Raw genomic sequence first — 22,042 nt, forward strand, 5'->3', positions numbered from 1 at the left:
CCGGCATCTCCGGACGTCCCTGTGTTGCCATTTCTGCGCTGGGCTTCGAACGGGATCCAGCCGGGCTTTTTCTGAGGGTCAGGCCCCATGGGCTCCTACGTGGGAGAGGATGCAGCGGTCTTTCCGTCGGGAAGGTGAGTTTGTGGCTCAGGGGGTCAAGCCGGAACAGGCCCCCTTCACACAGGGCTTGGCCCCTGAGGGTCAAATCAGGCCGGGGGGGGGGGTCTGGAAAGTTTTCATATCTTTCTCAGAACTGCGTGCATTCTAGAGTACATTGGGGGGTAGCAGGTAAAGATTATTTAAACCTTGTTAGGGGAGTGAGGAAGGAGCATTTAGTCTTGATAGGAATTCGGAGGTGTTCGCGAGGGCACTGCTTGGCAGCTCAGCCAGCCTCAACCTCTGGGGGATTGAAAATCCCTGCCGTAGAGATTTTGTGTGTTCCAGTGAACCTTCAAAATTGGGGAGGACTTTGACGTCCATGTGTGAACATCAACAATCTCAGAGATGTTTGGAATAAAGAGATCTAGGATTAAATCTCCATTCCGCCATAAAGCTCACAGGGTAACCTTCGTCTAATCACCCTCCTCTACCTACTAGGGTTGTTGTTAGAAACTGGGGGCAGAAGAACTATGTATGTCGCAGTGCGGGGTGGGGAAGACGGGATCTTGATAAAGATACAGCAGACATTGCTGACAGTTGGCACATGTTGGCAATCGACTGCAACAGATACTGGGTGCAGGCTCATTTTTAACAAGGTTTTGACCTAGCCACTCTGAAAGGGTCTATGTGAAGGCAATGGGGTCTCTTTGGTTTGGTTTGGCCTTTTAGACCCAAGGTCTGTTTCTATTCAGTCAACTGCAGACGATGGGAATTTAATTGAAATTGAATTGATAGGAATTGAAATGGAGAGTGCCTCTGAGCCTATGTAGAGTGCAATACTGAGTAAACGCAGCTGGCTTCAAACCATTAGAAACTGGTTTCCAGCTCAGATCGGAGGAGAAGGTTTTTGTGAACGTTCCTGGAATTCCAAGGGGGAATTCTTCAGAGAGATTCTCTGGTGAGACAGAATATCCATTTTCAAAATGAATTTTTGAATACATCCAGAGCAAAGCCATGGTTAGAATTATCTGTGAGTTGTGTGGATTCTCGTGTGTGTCGAGGAGATGGGAAGCTTGAATGGAGGGACATCTCTGTCCTCCGGCCCAGAGCTGGTGCCCTGTCAGGGTGCATTGAAATCTCGGCTGTTTAGGACCGATCTTCCCCAGCAATTTCTGCAATGAAGAACTGAAAGGAATAAAACGGCTAAATTCTGAAAGGGCTCCAAGCAACCCACAAATCCACACCCATGTTCCATTATCTCCTTGAATACGGCTTTATGGCTGGCGTGTGCCCATCAGAGCAAAGGATGCATCCTCAGCCCTCGAGGCCTGGCGGAAGATGGGCAGAATTGTCACCCAGGACCGGGAGTTTCCTCCCTCTGGGCTGTCTCTTCTGTTGTTTATTTCATAGAAACTTTCAACTGATTTCAGGAAGGGAGCTCCTAAAAGCTCACTGAAATCCACCAAAGCTGCAAAGACATACATTCCCCGTTGATAAAAGAGCAGCCTGAAGCCAAGACAGAAATCTAGCAGCGGTCATTCATAGCACTTACCTAGAAAGGATCCCAAACTGGGAGAGACAGAGGAGGAAAAAACTGAGGACAGAGGAAAGAAACTGGACATAAAATCCAGCAAAATAGAACAGTCAGTGGGTGGGCTTGGCGGTGAAAGGCCAATCGGCTCAGCACCAGGTAGGGGCTTACGGTGGGGAGGGGGATGACATAAAAGGCCCTTTTTTCATATGCAACTCCCCCCCCCTTTACCAGCGTATGGATCAGGGCCTGCTCTTCCGTTGAGATCCGTGTGGGCCAAGTCTGGCCTCCTTTGGCCGAAATTTTAACAAAAAGAAGGAGCAAAAAATGTTGCCTGCGGATTGAAATAATTTAAGAAAGGGAGAGAGCCCACCATTTCAATGTGAGGTCTGTGTTCTGGGCAGGTAGTTTTATTAATTTTTGCAAACTCGCACCTTCCCCCTTGGCTCAAGGCAGCTTGTACGGAGCATGCATGTTCCATGTTCACATATGCATTTTAGGCCTGAGTGTGCACTCCGTAACTGGGAATCCCTCACTGGTGGAGGGCATGTTTGATTTCAGGGGCCCTGGCTGGAGAATAGTCTGCCCCCATGGATGCTTTTGCCAGTCAGCAGGGCTCGAGCATGCCCGGCCTGTGCCGATTTTATAAACAAAGCAACTCATGGCTCTGGGGCCACCCTTCTTCTTGGAGCGAGACATGGGGCACAAGATCTCCACCTTGTCTGAGTCACGGCAGATGAGTCGGGACCTGTTTAGCTACTTGTGATTCATGCCTGGGAGGGCTTGAAGTGGAATCTGGAATGTGGCGGTGCAGCAATTGGAGGGGGGGGGGACGGCATGTTCTGTCTCCCTGGGAGGCATCCTCCAAAGCAGAGGAGGAAATTGCCGGGGCATGCCTGGCTGGAAACTTCAAGGCCAGCGTTCCGTTTCCAGCCAACGGGTTGGCAAGTGCCTTAGGGAAGCCACAAGAAAGGCCTTCTCTTATTCCTAGCTCACAACAGAGGCAACTCACAGGAGTCTGCCCCTGTACATGGACAGCCGTGAGTTTAGCTCCAGAGGAGTTAGCTGTGTTAGTCTGCAGTTGCAAAATAGTAGAGTCCCGTAGCACCTTTAAGACTAACCTTATTGTAGTATAAGCTTTCAAGAACCACAGCTCTCTTTGCATCAATGCATCTGACAAAGAGAGCTGTGGTTCTCAAAAGCTGACGATGCATCTGACGAAGAGAGCTGAGGAAGCGAACTGACAATGCATCTGACAAAGAGAGCTGTGGTTCTCGAAAGCTTATGATACAATAAAGTTGATTAGTCTTAAAGGTGCTACTGGACTCTACTAGTTTGAGTTTAGCTATAATTGTTGATAGGTGGGCAGCGACCTTTCTTCATTCTTTCATTCATGAATACGTTCATTTAAAAAACAACCCAAACATCTGAGCGATTGGTCATCACTACCACACCTTGTGGCAGGGAGTTCCGTAAGTGAATTTCCTGCTGTGTGAAGGAGTACTTCCTTTTGTCAGCCCAACTGGGCAATGCTCAATTCTCACAATAGGAGAGGAGGATCATTTCTCTTACTCCAGGCCGTTCATGCACTAAATGGAGAAGAAGCAGAATACGGCTCAGCATGAGCAGAATTACAAGAGAAAAAGGACCAGAAAGTGGGAATTCTGTCCGTGCAGCTTCTCTCTCCCTGCATAACAAACATCACCCTTTTTACTCTTAAAAGGGGCAGGAGGTCTCTCTGCCTTTGCAAGTGGCATAGGGAAGGAACTCTGCCCATGACCAGAGGCCTTATTTGCCAATTGTGTAAGATATTTTCTACAGCCATGAGCTATCAGGCAAGGGGTATAGGGTCGAATACAGGGTATATTTGGATCCTGTAGCTCTGCTTTGCTCATGGTGGTACTTTTCCCTGGCAACCTTGGGCCTCGGGAAAGGATCCTTACTCTAAGGGAGACCACCACTGATTTGGGCAACTCAAGCGACGAAGTCTTTAATTAAGCACTCTTTGGCAAGTTGCCATCTTTCATCTCCCCCCCCCCCCATCTATAGTAAGAGACTCCCAATACTGGACTACCTGGCAGGGGTGCTGTGAAGATGACTGCTATAATGTGCCCGAGGCACGTCTTGCGAAATCATTGCGCTGTACACGGCAAGACGGAGCTTTGCAAAAAGGAGGAGACAAAGACATTGACTGGATTGATTGGAAAGTCTCTTTCTCTCTCGCTCGCTTTCTCTCTCTGTTCATGAAAGCAGGGGATTAAAAATGCATAGACAAGCCGAGCAAGAATTATGGAGGCCTCTCAGCCTCCTTGCGGCAGGAGAGCGAAGACCGTTGAGAGGCAGCCTAGCTCTGAATGCCAGGGGGTGGTGAACCGGGGGGGGGGGGCTGCTTCTTCCATGTCCTGCTTGTGAGATTTTGAAGGTTTGGGGCTGGCCTGTGCCAGAGACAGGATGCTGGGCTGATCCAGCGGGGCCGTGCTTGTATTCCGAGAAGGGTCTGCTCGCGGGTGTGAGCCACAATGGAACCTCCAGCTGCAGAGGCAGTCTGCCTCTGAATCTGAATTGCTGGAGGGCAACCGGCCAGGCTAGCCCAGACTCATCAGATCTTGGAAGCTAAGCAGGGTCGGCCCTGGTCAGTATTGGATGGGAGACCAGCAAGCAAGTCCAGGGGTGCTATGCAGAGACTAGCGAGGGCAAACTACCTCAGCTGCCTTGAAAACCCCACGAGGAATTGCTTTAAGTCAGTTGCAACTTGACAGCAAATAAACTAGTTAATAAAAGGCAATGAGATGGAGCTGTATCTGTCCGATCCTGACTGTGAGCCTCTGCCCGAGACAGGGGGCTGGGCTGCCAGGCCCCCTTTTGCCATAGCCAGGCCCAGCTGTACACCCGTCGCCTCCCTTCGCTCTGCTGATTTAGGCAAACAGACCCAATCCTCCTGCTTGCCTAGGCGGCGTTGCCAAGGGAGTGATGTATTCCTCTTCTGGGCGTGCCTCTTGGCTGCAAAACCCGGCCCGGCGGCCTGCCAGCTTGGGACGAACGCTGTTGGTTTGGGGACAGACCGGCGGCCTGAGCTCCAGAAATCTCATCCTGACAGCAGCCATTGGTTTCTGTGGCTCTCCTTGGCTCTGATTTCCAGCCTGGCCCAAGTTGGCATGCAGGTAATCGAGGCTTGCTTGCCAGAGAAAGGCCCCTTTCCCGAGTGCCAGGGACGGAGCTGGGTGGTTTGTTTGAATGCGGTGTTTAAATTTCTCGCCTGCCCTTCAGAGGAAGGTTCATTCAAGGGTGAGGCAGGGCTGAATTCGCCAGCCTTTAAAAGGGACATCAACAGACACGAACCCCTGCCTGCACTGCAGGCAGCTGTGCCAGGAAGAAGTCCAACAGGTACAGCTGTCTTGGGGCTGCACTGAAGGAGCGACTCTTCTGTATCCCACCGCTGAGGAGCCGTTTGTGCTGTATTGTCTGGGGTGGGGGTGCATTGCCAAAATTTTATCTGCATTAAGGAAGGGGTCTTGGGAGACGTCTCCTGCTCCCAGGGAACTTCTGGCTTGAATGGCACGGCAGGGAGAGCAGCGGTGATGGTGTTAGTTCTAAGGTCCTTACACAATGGCAGGCAAACCCCTGGACCCGCACATCAAGCACACAGAGGTTCTTGGTTGAAAAGGTTTTATTCCAGAAATAAGCATTGTCCATAGAAAAGATCCTAAGTTGACCAGGAAGTTGGTAGGTACGAGTAACCAAAAGACAAAATTACATATGGATATAGGGCTCTTCATTTCCCCCCTCCCGTCTCCTTAGCATGTCTGTGGCGGGAAAAGCTCAGACAGAATTATCTGGGGAAAGTATGTTTAATGATCAGGAAGACGGCAAACCAAAACAATTCGGGCACACACTGCTGTGACGCCCGCGCTGAGAGAGGCATTCCCAGAGAAATAAGAGGTTTCACAGGCCTGTAAAAGGAACTCAGGTTAGAACAACTGCAATGTAACATCAAGGCACAGCAAAATAACTTGACAATCAGTTCATAGCTATGGCTTAGCAACTTAATGGCATGACTGGGGCACAGTCATGACAGATGGTTGAGAAGAACGTAGGGTTGCCAGCTGCAGGTTGGGAAATTCCTGGAGATTTGGGGGGTGGAGCCCGAAGAAGGCAGCGATGGAAGAGGGAAGGGTCCTCAGCAGGATATAATGCCATAGAGTCCACCCTTAAAAGCAGCCATTTTCTCAAGGTCATAGATCCAGAGGGGTTAGCTGTGTTAGTCTGTAGTTGCAAAATAGTTAAGAGTCCAGTAGAACCTTTAAAACTAACCAACTTTACTGTAGCGTAAGCTTTTGAGAACCACAGCTCTCTTCGTCAAATGCATGAATCTGATGAAGAGAGCTGTGGCTCTCAAAAGCTTACGCTACAATAAAGTTGGTTAGTCTTAAAAGTGCTACTAGACTACTATTTTCTCAAGGGGAACTGATCAGGTGTCGTTCCTGGAGATCTCCAGCCACTACCTGGGCCTGACAACTCTTGGGCAAGGACCTTCCATGGACTTCGTCTTTGAAGGGCTCCAGCTGAAAGTTGCAGACAGAAGGAGGAGTTGGTGTGACGTGAACCCGCTGGAGACAGCTTGCTAGAGGGGTGGTCTTGACAAGCTTTGCTAACCTTTGGCCTTGCAGGTGTAAGAAGAGCCCGGAGAAGCCGGCGGCCCTGGAGCAGAGCGGAGAGGCAGTGAGCATCAAAGACATGGAGCTGAAGGAGGAATGGCAGGACGACGAATTCCCCCGGTGAGCAAAAGCAGGAAGATGTTCACAGGAGAAAATCAGAGAACCCCACCCGATCAGAGCGAACCTGAGCAGATTCCACAAACGCGGCTGTCTGTTGTGGGCCGGCGATTCAGAGATATACTACCTCTGGCCATGGAGGTTCTATTATGCCATCATAGCCACTGAGGGATCTATCCTTCGTGCCCGAAGCAAATGACCCAAGATGGAAATTAAGAGGGGGGGGGTGCATTCTGCCTTAAGAACATAAGAACATGAGAGAAGCCATGTTGGATCTGGACAATGGCCCATCCAGTCCAACACAGTGGCCAAAAAACCCAGGTGTCCTCAGGAGGTCTGCCAGTGGGGAAGGGACGCTAGAAGCCCTCCCACTGATTGCCCCCACAAACACCAAGCATACAGAACATCACTGCCCTAGACAGAGAGTTCCATCTATACCTTGTGGCTAATAGCCACAGCTCCATGTTTATCCCATGGGTACCTGCCTTTCTCTCTCTTTCTTATCCTCAAATGCTAAATTGCACTCTTTCCCCAGCCAGAAATAAAACCGATGTAGATTTGAGGGCTGAGATTTGCTTGGGATCCAACGTTCTCCTAGCACACAAAGGCAGCTTTTCTGCCTACGGTGCTCTGGGCATCGAAAGCTGTCAGAAAATTGTGGAAGTCAGTGCTGAACTTGCACTCATGCCCTAGATTTCAGATTGGGGTTTATTTGTTTGTCTAATTTAATTTAATTTATTTGATTTTTACTCACCCTCCCCACGGCCGGGCTCAGGGCTGGTTACGACAAAATAATAACAATAAAACAATTTAAAATACAATACATATAAGTAAAAACAGTCATATTAGCATTAAATCCAAGTTTATAGTCTGCCCTTCTCGCTGAGACCGAAGCAAATGTAGAAAACAATTGCTTTCTTAATTTTGGGTTTTAATATAGCCGACATTTTCCCTTCCCTTGTCAAGTAAGGGGGCAGAACCCGGGTGGAACCTGATGAAATATGAGCGAAACCTTGTAGAATCTGGTAGGTGTTTGGGCAATGCCTGGCCGTATAGTCCAGTAGCACCTATAAGATTAACAAAATTTGTGGTAGGTTATGAGCTTTTGTGCGTCACAGGTATCTGAAGAAGTGAGCTGTGGCTCACGAAAGCTCACACCCTGCTACAAATTTTGTTAGTCTTATAGGTGCTTCTGGATTCTTGCTCTTTTCTGCTGCTACAGACAGACTAACACAGCTACCCATCTTGACCTTGGCTGTAACTGTATTGTCATAGCATGCCAGACCATAGTACCAGTCACTGAACGAAACAGAGCTTTTACTGGCTGGCCCAGTGGAATGCGGGCTGATTGGCATCTTAAAGGCTGACCCAGGGCAGAAGTCTGGACTGAAGAACTCTGGCCCCATCCATTTGTTATAGGGTTGCCAACTCCAGACTGGGAAATTCCTGGAGCTTTGGGTGGAGTCTGGAGAAGCCAGGATTGATTCGTTGCTTTACAACTTCCTTTCTACCTTGCAGGAACACATGGCAGCTTACAATATAAATAACAAGCTGAACGATCAGGGCTTTTTTTCAGCGGGAACGCGGGGGAACGGCATTCTGGCACCTCTTGAAAATAGTCACATGGCTAGTGGCCCCGCCCCCTGATCTCCAGACAGAGGGGAGTTTATTGCCCTTCATGCCGCTGCACAGAGGGCAATCTAAACTCTCCTCTGTCTGGAGATCAGGGGGCGGGGCCACTAGCCATGTGACTATTTTCGCCGAGGCGATTTAAACTTTTAAAAACTCCCCCCTTGTTCCAGCTGACCCAAAGTGACATCATTGTGTAGTCCTGAGTTCCACCACTGAGTTCCACCACCTCTTTTCCTAGAAAAAAAGCCCTGCGAACAAGCATAATTTATGTAGAGGAGAAACCTCAGCGGGGTATAATGCCACAGGGTCCACCCTCTAAAGTACCATTTTCTCCAGGGGAACTGATCTGTCATCTAGAGATCAGATGTAATTCTGGGAGATCTCCCCTGGAGAGGCCAAATTGGCCCCTAAGGGGAGCAGGGATTTCTCTGTAGCTGATCCAGAACTTCGGAACTCCCTGCCTCATGAAATTGGCACAATCCTTGCTGACTTTCTGTTGGTTTGGGCAGATGCATTTATTTCATGTGGCTTTTTGTTGATCCATATTGGGGGGGGGGGAGGGTGGGTTGGATCCTGCACATCCACTCCATTCCATCCAATACAAAATTGGTATGGGTGCTCCATGGAGAAAGGAGCTCCAAGAAAGCACCATCGATACGTTAGCAGTTCAGACTCTTGAGGTCCAAACCCTTAATTCAGTTCCCCTTTGGCTTCTCGGTGGTCTTCTTGCCTCTTTTTTTGTGAGTTGTGGTGTGGTACGATGATTTCACCATTTGGATGCTTTTAATTTGGGGGAAATTTAATCCTGTGGGAATCTCCCCACCGCCACCACGTTCATTGCTGTCCACATTCCAATTAAAAGTGGTTTAACCATTTTGCGATACGTAAAATCCAGTGGCTGGCCCAGAGTTCTGTAGCTGCTAGGCCACACTGCCTCTTTAGCCCCAAGTGTTTTCTTGAGGAGTCCAGTGCTATCACCGGCTCAGCCCTCTTTCCCTTCTTGCAGGCCCCTTCCAGAAGAGATCTCCGAAGAGGACTTTGAAGACTGCAGTTTAGACCTTAGCCCAGGTAAGGAGCTGAAGGTTGCCAGCTCCAGGTTGGGAAATTCCTGGAGATTTGGGGGGGGAGGAGGCAGAGCTTGGGGAGGGAAGGGAACTCAGCACGGATGTGTTTGGAGAAAGGTGCAGCATGGAGAAACATATGAGAAGTCGGCTGTCATTGGGCTAAAGGAAGTGCATCTCCTGATTAGCATGTGGAACTCACCACCACCACTGAATACAGCGATGGCTGTTAACTTTTAAAAAAAGACACTCTGATCGTTCTTGAGCTTGATTCTAAAGTTATTTTTTCTTTTGGGGAAGCCGCCGCCAGCCAGGCCCTTGGCAGCCCTGCGGACCAAGCTGGGCTCGGATACAGCTACTGGTGCTGTGGATACAGGGAGGCCACGGGTGTCCCTTCATGCTCACTGCTACCTTCACTGCCCGTGGCTGGGCACGAGCCATGCCTGTGGGAATGAGCTGATCTGCCCTATCAGGGGAGGACGGGGGCCGAAATCTCCCTCTCTCCGCTCACGAGCTCCAGACTCACAACCAGCCAGTGAGAAAGTCACAGTCCATTTTGGGGTCAAGAGTGTTTCACAACCAGCAGATTGCACCAATTCCTGGAAGCAGAGAATCCTAACCACCTTGCATGAGAGCTCACCAGAGCCTCCATGTTCAGAGGCAGGTTACCACTACATACCAGAATGCCATCACCTTTGTTTCCTGTTTATACACTTCCTAGAGGCATCTGGCTGCCTGTGGGAGGCAGGATGCGGGAACAGCACCTTTGGGCCAGCTGAGGAAGACAATTCCTGGAGTTCCAGGCGCATAGCCAACTGCCAGTGTGCGCATACCACACCAAATGCCGGCACAGGGCATAATTAAGATACGGAGTTCCTGACCCAGGATATGGGATGGCTCGCTAGTCCAGATGAACGATGCCAGGAACTTTATAGCAAACATGTTTGAGAGGCGAACATTAGCCTTTGCACCAGCCGTGCAGCTGCGCCGAAGCTGTGGCGGTGGCGTTTTCTTTCCTTGCCTTTCTGGGCTTTGGCGTCTGTGCGGGAGGTGAAACGGAGTGTACTCAGGGCCGTGAATGGTTTGGTCAAGTGATTCAATTATTCGGTGTGTGGGGGGGGTGTCAGCTGCCATACCCAGTAGCACCCTGTGGTTCCCTGCTGTTAGGATTATAGTTTAATGCTTGATGTTACAGTTATGGTTAAATGTTGAGGCTACTCTTTGACGGGACTGCAACTGTTAATTACCTTGCCTTTCAGACCCGCAATGTGAAACTATGTGAAAATCTCATACATCAGTTCAGCTGTTTTCCCTCTTAAATGTTTTCCCACTGAGCCTAGCTAACAGTCTGGGAGGGGGTTGGATCCTAGGATTTGCCTGCTCTTTGAAAGCCTATATATGCTTGATGCTTTCATGTGAACGTTATTCCTGGCAAAGATGGAGTAAGCTCATGATACTAGCAGCTTTCCAATAAAGTTCTCTTACCGCCTACAGTGAAGTCTTTTCAGGGTTGCTTGGCTCTACACGTCCCATAAGGCTGTAGGGAAATGTGCACGTGTGAAATAACCTCATCAACACAGACTGAAGCAGCACCAAATTATAAGACAGAGTGCTTATTTATAATCTCGGGATGACTGATTCGATCACTGCATATTTCAATGATTGGGTGTTGACCAGCTCTGGGGGAGGAAACTAGAATCGGGCCGTGCAAGAATATTCATGCATGAAACATTGAGGAATGCGCTGCCCAGTGTTAAGTGCATGAAAAGCACCCAATGAAGCGGCTCAAACTGTTTGCAAGCAGTCAAACTGAGCAAGGAAAAATTGGCTCCCTGCTTGTGACTAGCAAATAGAATGTGAAGTGAACTGGCAGAGTGTTCGTTCACATCAAATTGCTTGAAGACAAAGAGGTAAAATTATTGAACTGAGCCTCTGTGCAATACAGTTAGTTTTAGGAGGAGTTAGTTTTACTTTAGCCATGTTGGCCTGCTGTAGAAAAGCAAGATCCAAGTCCAGAATCTTGCTCATGTAGTAAATGTACTTCTGAATGCCAAAAATTAGGGCTGTCAATCTCCCGTGAGCATCTTACTGGTCCTTTAAAAAAAAAACAGGATTTGGCCTGACTTAGCGGGGCTCTTCTGAATAACAGATTGGAGGCTATTTTGTCGCATGGTGAACAGGAGGAAACTTGGCCAAGGATATGCCGGAGAGTCAGTGGCAGACAACCAGGTCCCATTTTGTACTTTCCCCTCCTCTGTCTTTCTCACAGCAGTCGCCCCCAACACTTTGGAGCTCTGTGGTCGGCGGCGGATGAAGAAACGCCTCCCTGCGCCGGATCTTGGCGAGGGCTCTGTGAAATCTGGTGAATTCCCACAACACATATCAGATGGCAGCCTGGACATTAACGTGGATGATCTCGAAACGCCATCTGACAGCGAATTGCCGGAGGGCTCTGAGAACGGGCACGAGTACGAATGGGAGGGTAAGGGCTGGAGGCTAAACTCTGTGGAAGGGTACTGACTGGGGACGGGCGTCTGTTGAGTGAGGTATGCTGGTGATAAGAAATTTGTTCACAAGGGCGGTGTAAAGACCTGCCAGTTGAATCTCAATCACTTCACTGCAAGAGTCCAAGACTTCAAGAGTTAAAGATTTATTGAAGATCCCCAGTTCAGCATCTCAAAACGTTCTTTGTTAGGAATAAAAACTGGTTCTCAGTACCCAACATATATAGACATTTAAGCACAGTCCCGTTCCCCTCTCCCATTCCCCTCTTCTATCTACAGCGAATGCGGGAAGGAATTTAGCTACACTAGAGATATACCGGAATGCAAGGTTATGTATCTATGGCAATGGTTCTTTTCTTAGTAAAAGTTCGACATAGTTCCTTTGCCTACTTGCAAGAGAAGAAATAGTGGCTGTTTCCACACTACTCACCTTCATCTGGAATGCTGCGGAACGTCGGGAAAAAATGCAGAAGATAGCGTCTTCTCGCGAGAGTTTTGCGTGACATCGCGCAAAACTCGCGCGAGAAGACGCTATCTTCTGCGTTTTTTTCACGACATTCCGCAGCATTCCGAATAAAAGTGAGTATTGTGGAAACGGCCAGTGTCAGCTAACAGGAACTTTTACACACAAGATTTTACACAGCATGTCAATGAATATCAAACCCCTGAAGCACGGCAGGGCTGACCATGAAGCTTGGCTTATGGCAGGGGCCACGACTCTGACAGGCAGCTGCCTCCACAAGTAAATGTTTTCCCACTTACACCCTACCTGACAGATGCGGGCAGCACCGTGCTCCAAAGGGAAGGTGTGAGCATGTGCCAAGGTTCCTTGACAGGTCTGGGGTGGCCCAGAAGAAGCCCACGTTGCCTGAGCCGCCTGTCCTTCTATTGAGCCCTGAAGCAAGAGGCAATATTCCTATAGATAGCCTGCTGCTGCAAGAAAGAGGCATGCCCGTTTGATCCATAGAAATAAACTGCCTGTGCCCAGACTCTATTGCAAATTTGGAAACGTTATTCGAAACAGGTCATTACTTGCCCACCCACCCCACAGAGGGGACCCGACCCTTCCTTGGTGAAATGGGGTCCTGATCCGAAAGTGTTGTGACCTCTCACTCCTCAGACGACCTCCCCAGGGCCCAGCGGTTGGACAGCAGCCTGCCCGAGAAGTTTTGCTCCGAACGTGTGGTGGACTTCAAAAGTCAGGATGGGCGGATATGGCGGATCTTCCGGTTGGACGAGACAGAGCAGAAAGTGGACTTGGGTGCCATCGGCCCCTACAAGCGGGTCATCTCCCACGGAGGTACTGGCACGGACTTTCGGCTTATGCTTACAATGTTTGGGAGGGAAGACAATGGCTGTTTCCATACGTCTTACCTGCCCGGAAGACGCTGTTATCCGGGAGTTTTGAGCGAATCGTGCAAAACTCCCGGATAACACCGTCTTCCTGGCGCGATTTCGCACAGGAAGACGCTATCTTCCGGGTCTTTCGCACGATGTTCCGCAGGTAGGTAAGACATGTGGAAACAGCCAATATCTGCTCCTGGATAAGGGTGCTACCTTTAAAAAAAACAGAAGTGAAGTCTCTGTGCTGTTAACTGGCAGATATTCAAGAAAGAAAGCTTCACTCACCATGAACATGCAAGAATGTTGAATTTCTACTTGCTTGGGGAAGTCATGGAGGTGGGGGGGGGGTGACCTTGTTCAGCAGGAAAGGCCCCATAGGAACTTTTTTTCCTATTGAATTCTTTATTTTCCAAACATTTAAATATACAACAATAATCTTATAACCGTATCACTACAACAATTGTACATGATAAACTATAATCAGCAGGTCTGTTTTAATAGAATTGAATATTATGTTAAACTATATTATTACCAAAATTAGAACTCATATCGGCATTGTGAATTAAGATTTTTAAGAGACTCTTTTATTTGTATCTGTATGTTTCTATATTCTAAATTTAATATCAATATTGATAATTGTCTGATATAGTGATTTTGTTAATTGTGAGTCGTTACTGGAAAAGTGTTCTAAAAACGAGTATCATTTCTCTAGAAAATGTGTTGTTTTGGGATAGTTTATTGATTGTTGTGATCTATCTGTAACTTGGTGTAGTGGTTAAGAGTGTTGGGACTCTAATCTGGAGAACCGGGTTTGATTCCCCATTCCTCCGCTTGAAGCCAGCTGGCAAGTCACAGCTCTCTCAGATCTCTCTCAGCCCCACCCACATCACATGGTGATTGTTGTGGGGATAATAATAACATACTTTGTAAATTGCTCTGAGTAGGTGTTAAGTTGTCCTGAAGGGTGGTATATAAATTGAATGTTATTATTATTATCTTCGTAAATCATGTGTTTAGATTGGGTGGTTTTTGACATTTCCATCTCAAAGCTATGAAAGTTTTGGGGAGATGGAGAGTGCCCTCAAGTCAGAGTTGGACTTTTGGTGACCCCTAGTGGAGTTTTTATGGCAACAGACTATCAGAGGTGGCTTGCCGTCACCTGCCTCTGCAACCCTGGTCTTTGTTGGAGGTCTCCCATCCAATTACTAACCAAGGCTGACCCTGCTTAGCTTCTGAGATCTGATGAGATCAGGCTCACCTGGGCTATCCAGGTCAGGGCAGCTACTAAAAGGGTCATCCTTGGTTAGTAATTGTACTTGGTTAGTAATATCAAGTCTTGTCTTATCTGTGGAAGTGTTTGGCTTTGCCAGTAGTCTAAGAAAATTATTTCTGGTTTCAAAGGAATGGTGTAACTTGTTACGAGAGTGATCTGTTGTAGAACTTTTTTCCAGAATAGTTCAATATATTTACATTTCCGCCACATGAACTTTTTAATAAAACAAAACAAGCGGATGCAAAGGCGATTGGGGAGAGAGTATCTTGCGTAGTTTTGCAGAAGAGAGAATTTTTTGCTAGCTGCAATTGCTACTGGGTCCGAAAGATCCCCGGCTGAGCGGACCCTTTGGCACGGGCCTGGCCCTTGGAGGTCACCATGCATGTCCAAAGCTGAAGAGAGCTGCTTGGGCTTGGCTTGATCCTGGTCACAGATGGACCTTTAGGGCAGTGGTTCCTGGGAAGACAAAGAGCCAATCTGACCCTGGGGAAGGACCAGGCGTTAGGGTGATATGAAAGATCCCGAAGAGCCGCCGGCAGTCCAAGTAGACGATACTGCCCTCGACAGACCAATGGTCCGATTTAGACTCCGGCAGCTCCATGTGTGATCACGCGTCCCCAATCTTTCTCCTCCAGGGTACTATGGGGAAGGCCTCAACGCCATCATTATGTTTGCCTCCTGCTACTTACCGGAAAACACCATCCCGGATTACCCCTATGTGATGGAGAACCTCTTCAGGTGAGCATCGTGTTGTGCGCATGACTCATTCGGTGATAAGATCTTGGAGGTGGAGGGGAAGTTGGACTGGTTCTCTTCCAGCAGTACCATTTTTTCACCAGGTAGAGCCAATTTTTAAGAGATAGATTGTTTTTGGGAATTAGAGGACCTTATTAATTTATTTTATTGATTAAAACATTTGTATCTCGCCTTTCCTTGTGGTTCATGGCCGCTGGCAATAGTAGATGAATAACATTTACAATTAAAACCAAAATAAAATACCCTACCACTAATTTCGTTAGTCTTATGCGTGCTACCGGACTCTTGCTCTTTTCCACTGCTACAGACCGACTAACACGGCTACCCATCTTGTTTTATTTCCATGTTTACTTGTACCATACGGATACTGGTGCAGCCGGCAGAGAAGGGGCTAAGGTATTTGAATCCCCTTTTTCCACCAGCCGTGTTTCTTTTTCCCCAATTGGCAGCTACATCAGCAGTACCCTGGAACTGATGGTGGCGGAAAACTACACATTGGTGTGTCTCAACGGTGCCACCCCTCGCAACCGGGTCCCTTCCTTCACCTGGATCCGACAGTGTTACCAGACGATTGACAGGCGGTAAGAGGGGTGGGGGAGTGGGGAGTTAAACGGGTTGGGGCCAGTTCCCTAGATCCATCTGGCCTCCCACCCCGTCTCCTATCAGCGGGGGGGCAACATGAGTTGCTGCCCCCTTGTAGGAATAGTAACAAATCGTATGCCAACTCGCGTGCCCACCCCACCCCTTCTCCTGATGGATTGTAGGGAAGGGTGAAGGAAATCCCATCCTGGGATAATAGGAATTATGAGCAGAGTTTTATGCCGATGAATTGATTTTACGATTTGTGATTTTATTGTATTTTATCATGATCTGTGATTTTATTGTAAAAGACACAGGGTATTATTGTGTTTTTAACATTTGTTGTAATCCGCCCTGAGCCCGTTTGTGGGGAGGGCAGACTATAAACATAATACATTAATAATAATAATAATAATAATAATAATAATAATAATAATAATAATAAAAACACAAAAAAGGCACTCAACCCAATTGAGGGCTTCTCCGCTGGAATTCTGCCCTTTCTTCCACTCTCTTCGTCCCTTGGGTGCAAATCAGATTGCTCTTATTATCAGTTAACGCTATTTTGAAAAGGACGGCAAAGATTTTTGTCCCATGATGAGTTGAGTCGTGAAATATTGTGGGGAGCAGAGAGCTGTCTAATGGCAAGGCACGATATGGAATTTGAAAGTCGGGCTGGAGGCTCATTAAAGTATTTTCCACTTAACTGACCACCTTGTTCATGTAACAGGCATTTTAGACTGCTTGGCGCTGAACCCAAAACTCCATCTAAAATGCCTTTCCCAGCTACTGGAGCAAGTGGGAGGTGTCTGAGAAAAGCTACTGGTTCTGCCCCTCTTGTATTTTCTTTCCTCTGAAAGCATTGCTCCAGAACCAAAATAGCCACGTACACACACACTCCGTGAACCCAGGCAGATCCAGAGAGGGAGGCCAGGAAGGGCTACATCAGTGCTTAGTTCTCGTGGCCCCTTCTTACCCGCCCTGGGTAATGCCAATGTCAATTGCCCCTTTGGGGTCAAGAAATAATTTCCCCCAGGCCTGTTTGGCTAGGGATCCTGGCGGTATTTTGCCATCTTCTGGGCATGGAGCAGGGGTCACTGGGGGTGTGCAAAGAGGGGAGGTAGTTGTGAATTTCCTGCATTGTGCAGGGGGTTGGACTAGATGACCCCGGAGGACCCTTCCAATCCTATGATTCTATGATTCTCCCCCTGCCAAAAAGAAGCCATTCCAAATGTGTATCATGTCACCTGCTGAACCTTTGTATGGTCAGAAGTGGCCAGCAGGAGGCAGTGTTTCTCTGAAGCTGTCCTTTGGGGGCCATTACCCATGATTTTTCAGGGGGAGGGCTCTGGACCCCAAGAAACAAGACGGAGCTGTTCCGCCGGGCATATGGGTGATGCTGGGTGGTGCCCCTCCCCCCTAGTGGGGGGTGAGATTTTGTGCCCCCCCGCCCAAAGACATCTCACATTTTTATATGATTGCTGTAATCTGCTCTACAGACGGTGACAGGTGAATGTATAACGTGCTTCTATGTTTCTATTGTTATGGCTGTATTTATACAGTGGTAATATATGTTTTAAATGAATGGTATGTATTATTTATATTTTTAATGGCTACTGCCGATGAACGGTGTAGTGTGTTTTAAATTGTTGTGATCCACCCTGAGCCCACTTGGTTGGGGAGGGCGGACTATAAATTTAAGTAAATAAATAAATAAGAAAAGGACTCCAGTTTGGGTTGGATTATATGGTCTTTTTCTGCCATAGGAGATGGGGCAGGGGGGAATCTAACACATGTTGTTATTGGAATAAATTACGTAAGGAAGAGGAAATTCATTAAAGTTTTATATTAAAACAACCTATCATTCCAAAAACTTTAATGTTAAAAAAAAATCCAATCTTTTACAAATTCATTTCATTACTGCTTCTTAAACATGCATGCTGCCACACAGTTGCTACAATTGTGTGTGCAAATAACCTGGAGGTCTCCATCTGAATCCCTCTTTCCTCACTCGCAAAAATCTTGTGGCTGGGAGTTCCGCAGATTAACAGCGCCGTGTATATCCCTTTGGCCTCTGTTGCAGGCTCCGGAAGAACTTGAAGTCTTTGATTCTCGTGCATTCCACCTGGTATGTCAAAGCATTGATGGCGTTGTTCAGGCCCTTCATCAGGTATTTATTTATTATTTACTTCATTTCCACCCCAACTACCTCCAGGGGGGGCAGGAGGAAAGGGGTGCAATTATATCCCGTCTGCAGCAGTGCCCTGTGATTAAGGAGTGACTGTGCTCTTCTCTCTCTGCCACCTTCTGCTTTTCCAGTTCCAAGTTCAGCCGGAAGGTGCAATTCGTGAACAGCCTGGGAGAACTGGCCCAGCTCATCCCCTTGGAACAGGCGCATATCCCCGAGTGCATCCGCCAGTGAGTTCCACCGGCTTCTGCTCCCTCCAGGCCCCGAGAAGGCAGGGCCGGTCTGACCTCTTAAGTAGCAGAAACATCTGCCTGGGAGTGGGGCAGCAAATTGGGAAACCCCTCCAAGGGTGACGCAGCTCCCCGTGCTGGGCAAGAAACGTGGGGTGGGTGGGTGGGTGGGTGGGAGATTGTGTCCCCCTCCCCTATTTTCCTAACTGCAGTCTTTAATGCAGCATCTTTCCATTTCTCCCTTCCCCTCTCTCTCTCTGGCAGACTGGATCGATCCAGGAACACTTCTGGAGCTAATAACGGATGATGCCGGCTGCATTTTCTCGTAAATCAATGAATGTTTTATGTGATGTCAATCTCTTGTTTGTTTTTTTAAAATGGATTTTAAAAGGCTCATGCACGCTACCTATCCTTTCGGATAAAGATCTTCTTGGAAAAGGCGGAGAGCTGCCTGCTTAAAGACTTGCTTTTTTAAAAAATGAAAGCGACTCAGGCTGAAAGACTGTACGCAGCATCCAGCTTTGAAAAGGAGAGGTGTTTGGGAGAGGGAGAGGTAACCTGGAGACTGACAGGGGAGCCCTCTGCACGCGTTCAGAGGCATGCATCTTTATGCTTTCTTTGGAGGCAGCTCTGCTAAGTGCAGCCAACTGGGAGGAAGCGGTTGGCAATGAAGATCACGGCCTTCTCCGTGGTGGCTCCATTTCTGCCGAATTCTCTAGTCAAGGAAGCCAGCCTCAGAACTTTCAGGGAGACACTGTAAAGTACTACTATTGAGGAGGGTTTGGGGTAGGCCAGAAAGCTGCTGATGTTGTTTTATTGAGCTGGTTTGATGTTGTTGAATTTTTTGTAACTTTAACTTAAAGTGTGTGTGTAGAGGAGTAGTTTATGGCATTCTTAACTGCCAAGGAAGCAGTTCTGGGCTGACTGGTTGGGAAATAAATGTTATAATATGCCAATGAAAGAATGATATTAAACATTTACCTCCAGAAGAATGAGGCAGACACAGTTTAGGCTCCGAGACCTGCAGTCAAAGGCAAACAGGAGGTAAGTGAGGAAGGGAAAGAGAAGGCAAGTGAAGGCAGAGAAAGCGAAGGCAGCAAACGCAGGGACTCAGCCCTGGGGAGAGCTGGCTTTGATCCCTCCCCAAGAATCTGAGGATGAAAAGGGTGGCAACTTTTCCTCTTGAACTTTACACTGGCTGGGATTACTCATTTCTGCCCTTACCATTCAGCTGGGAGGGCCGGCAAACTGTGGGTCCAGACTGCAAGACAGACAGAGCTGTCTGGACGGCACAATCCACAGAGATCTCCTCCCCATACCAGCTCCACTGCAATGAACTGGAGTAAAGCAAGGACTTAGAATCACAGAATCCTAGGGTTGGAAGGGCCCTCCAGGGTCATCTAGTCCAACCCCCTGCACAACGCAGGAAATTCACAACCACCTCCCTCCCCCAGCCCGTGACCCCTGCTCCATGCCCAGAAGATGGCAAAACACTGTCAGGGTATCTAGCCAAACTGGCCTGGGGAAAATTGCTTCCTGCCCCCAAAGTGTCGATCGGCATTACCCTGAGCATGTAAGAAGGGGCCTCAAGAATTAAGCACTGATGTAACCCTTCTTGACCTCCCCCTCATGCTCTGCCCAGGTTCACAGAATCAGCATTGCTGTCAAAGGGCCGTCTAGCCTCTGCTTACAAACCTCCAAAGAAGGAAAGCCCACCACCTCCCGAGGAAGCCTGTTCCACTGAGGGGCCGCTCTGTCAGGAAGTTCTTCCTAATGTTTAGCCGAAAACTCTTGATTTAAGAGACTTGGTGGCTTACTGCAAAGGGAACCCGCACAGGAACACTTTTTTAATCAGCGGGAGGGGAGGCGCTACTCAGATTCCTCATCTTTGGCACCAGAATTTGGGGTTGCCTTGCATGCAAATCAAGACTGGAGAAGCGTCTGGAAAACTCTCTTCTTGAAATCTGTGAGTCCCACAGAAAAAGGATGGTAGGATACAAAGTCAGCATTGGGTGACACCAGCTGTGAAGTATAGGAATGACCTCTCACCTTCAGTAGTTAAACTGAACCTCCTTGTTTAAGAGCAGTCTACCTGTGAATGCCACCGGGGAGGGTGATCAGAGGATGAGCAACGGCGATTGCTAGAGGCATCCGTCTGACTCCTGTTGGAGATGTCCCTGGGCTAGATGGGTATCATCCGGGAAGGTTCTGGCACAAAACGGATCCATGACCTCAGAACTGCAGAACTTGCAGTGTGAGTTTGGCTGATTGGAAAAGGGTAGGGCATAGCAGTTCTCAGCCTCGGGCGGCCGGTCACAGCAGAACAGCAGGATTTTTGTGACGCCTTAACAAACCAACAAGATTTTCAGAGTGTAAGTTTTCAGCTTACACAGCTCTAGCTCTGACTCTCAAATCTTGTTGGTCTGTAAGATGCCACAGAACAAAAGTCCTGTGGGCCCAGGCAAGGTTTCTCAGCTCCTTCTCCAAGATCTATTAGGTTCAATATGTCTTCGTCTTTTAAAAAATAACTTCTTTCCTGTAGGGTTTTTAAAAAAATTGCATGGAGGTTCTGTTGACATTCATATCGAGAGGCAGCGTGGTGTATTGGTTAAAGTGTTAGGCTAGGCCCGGAAAGACCCAATGTCATATCCCCCCTTGCCAAAAACTCTCTGGGTGACTTGGGTGACTAACCTACCCCACAGGAGGGTTTGAGTCCAGCGGCACCTTAGAGACCCACAAGGTTTTCAGGGCTGAAGCTTTTGAAAGTCAGACTCTCGAAAGCTCATGCCCTGGACATCTAGTTGGTCTTTAAGATGCTACTGGACCGGAGAAGGGAGATCCCTGAGGCTTTTTATCCCAGCCAAAAGGCTCAAGGATCTCTATTCCTACATGTGTCTGAAGAAGAGAGCTGCGACTCTCGAAAGCTTACACCTTGAAAATCTTGTGGGCCTCTAAGGTGCTTCTGGGCTCAAATCCTGCTGTCCTACGGTAGACCAACACGGCTACCCACCTAAAACGACCTCACAGGGCTGTTGTGAGGGTAAACTGGGAGAGAGAAGATATGCAGCCCTGAATCCTTGGAGGAGCTTGATGAAAATGTAATAAATTAGAAAACGCCTCCTTTGTTTACGGTTGCCAACAGGCCTGGAGAAAAATGCCCTGCCCTTTTCATCGAGGCAGGGCGTGTGCAATTGAAGCTTTTTATGGCACAGGGGTAAATAACATACTATTAAGCCTCTTTTAAAGGGACTGGGAGTTTTTTCTCAGACCATTTGGCAATCCTGCCTTTACTGTCTTTTGCCAAATGACCTGTCCCCTTCTTCTGAACAGCTGCAGCTGCCTCTGGGAAAGAGAAGCTGGGCAGGGCGCGGACGGATTACAAGTGGCTTCCAAGAATTCTCTCGCTCTTCACCTGCTCCCAGGACAGCCAGAATTCCTTTCACAAATTCTTGCAAGGTTGTGTCTCGTGGGAATGCTGTTTTGTTGTGCAGCACGAAGACATGGGCAACCTGTGGGCATTTCCCAAATTAACAGGTGCCTCCTTGCATGAGCTGTGATGGGTAGAAGCTGAAATAGGAACAGATATATTTTTTAAAAGCCATAACTCTCCAATGCTCCCTTTTCACAAGGAAACGGAGTCTATAGAGGTCAGCCTGTGAAATGTCTTCCAGGGAGTACAGGAAAACAGGGGTGCAACAGGCACTTCCTTCGGGTTTATTTATTGTTGTATAAACTTTAAAGTGTTACCAAACATGTTTTGTCATTGCATGAAATTAAAATAAATGATGAAAAGTGATTGTTCTTGCCTTACTGTTCTTGCCTTCCACCCACCATCTATGCAAATCAACTTCTTTTGCTTGGAAATCATCGTCTCCACAACTTTGACTTCTTAGATGTCCACCTTGTGAGACTTCTGGCTTCTGAGAGCTGTTTTTGTGGCTGCAGACACTGAACAATGAAGGGATGCTACTTTTCTGGCTTTTGCAAAAATCCTGGAACTTTGGACACAGTGTCTCTGAACATGTGCAAAGTACCTTCTCCCTCCAATAAAGTTTCTTTTAAAAAGAGACAAG

The 22,042-nt window shown here is 48.0% G+C and overlaps 1 protein-coding gene across 1 annotated transcript; it reads left to right on the forward strand.

The window, feature by feature from the left end:
* Nucleotides 1-21,765, forward strand: BNIPL (BCL2 interacting protein like). The gene is made up of 10 exons (XM_054998323.1): nucleotides 1-134; nucleotides 6,298-6,405; nucleotides 9,041-9,102; nucleotides 11,365-11,577; nucleotides 12,720-12,899; nucleotides 14,852-14,954; nucleotides 15,422-15,553; nucleotides 17,635-17,721; nucleotides 17,871-17,969; nucleotides 18,234-21,765. Exons 1-10 carry the CDS (start codon nucleotides 88-90, stop codon nucleotides 18,274-18,276), a joined length of 1,074 nt encoding a protein of 357 aa, XP_054854298.1. The 5' UTR covers nucleotides 1-87; the 3' UTR covers nucleotides 18,277-21,765.
* Nucleotides 21,766-22,042: the final 277 nt, after the last annotated feature.

Source organism: Eublepharis macularius, chromosome 1 (genome assembly GCF_028583425.1).
Source record: "Eublepharis macularius isolate TG4126 chromosome 1, MPM_Emac_v1.0, whole genome shotgun sequence".
Lineage (NCBI taxonomy): Eukaryota > Metazoa > Chordata > Lepidosauria > Squamata > Eublepharidae > Eublepharis > Eublepharis macularius.

What these genes read in the sequence shown, in the direction of transcription:
- BNIPL (XM_054998323.1), top strand. Translation starts at nt 88, where the DNA reads ATGGGCTCCTACGTGGGAGAGGATGCAGCGGTCTTTCCGTCGGGAAG. An exon ending in GCACGAGTACGAATGGGAGG is followed by an intron (nt 11,578 to 12,719) that starts GTAAGGGCTGGA and finishes CTCACTCCTCAG; the next exon opens with ACGACCTCCCCAGGGCCCAG. An exon ending in TTGTTCAGGCCCTTCATCAG is followed by an intron (nt 17,722 to 17,870) that starts GTATTTATTTAT and finishes CTGCTTTTCCAG; the next exon opens with TTCCAAGTTCAGCCGGAAGG.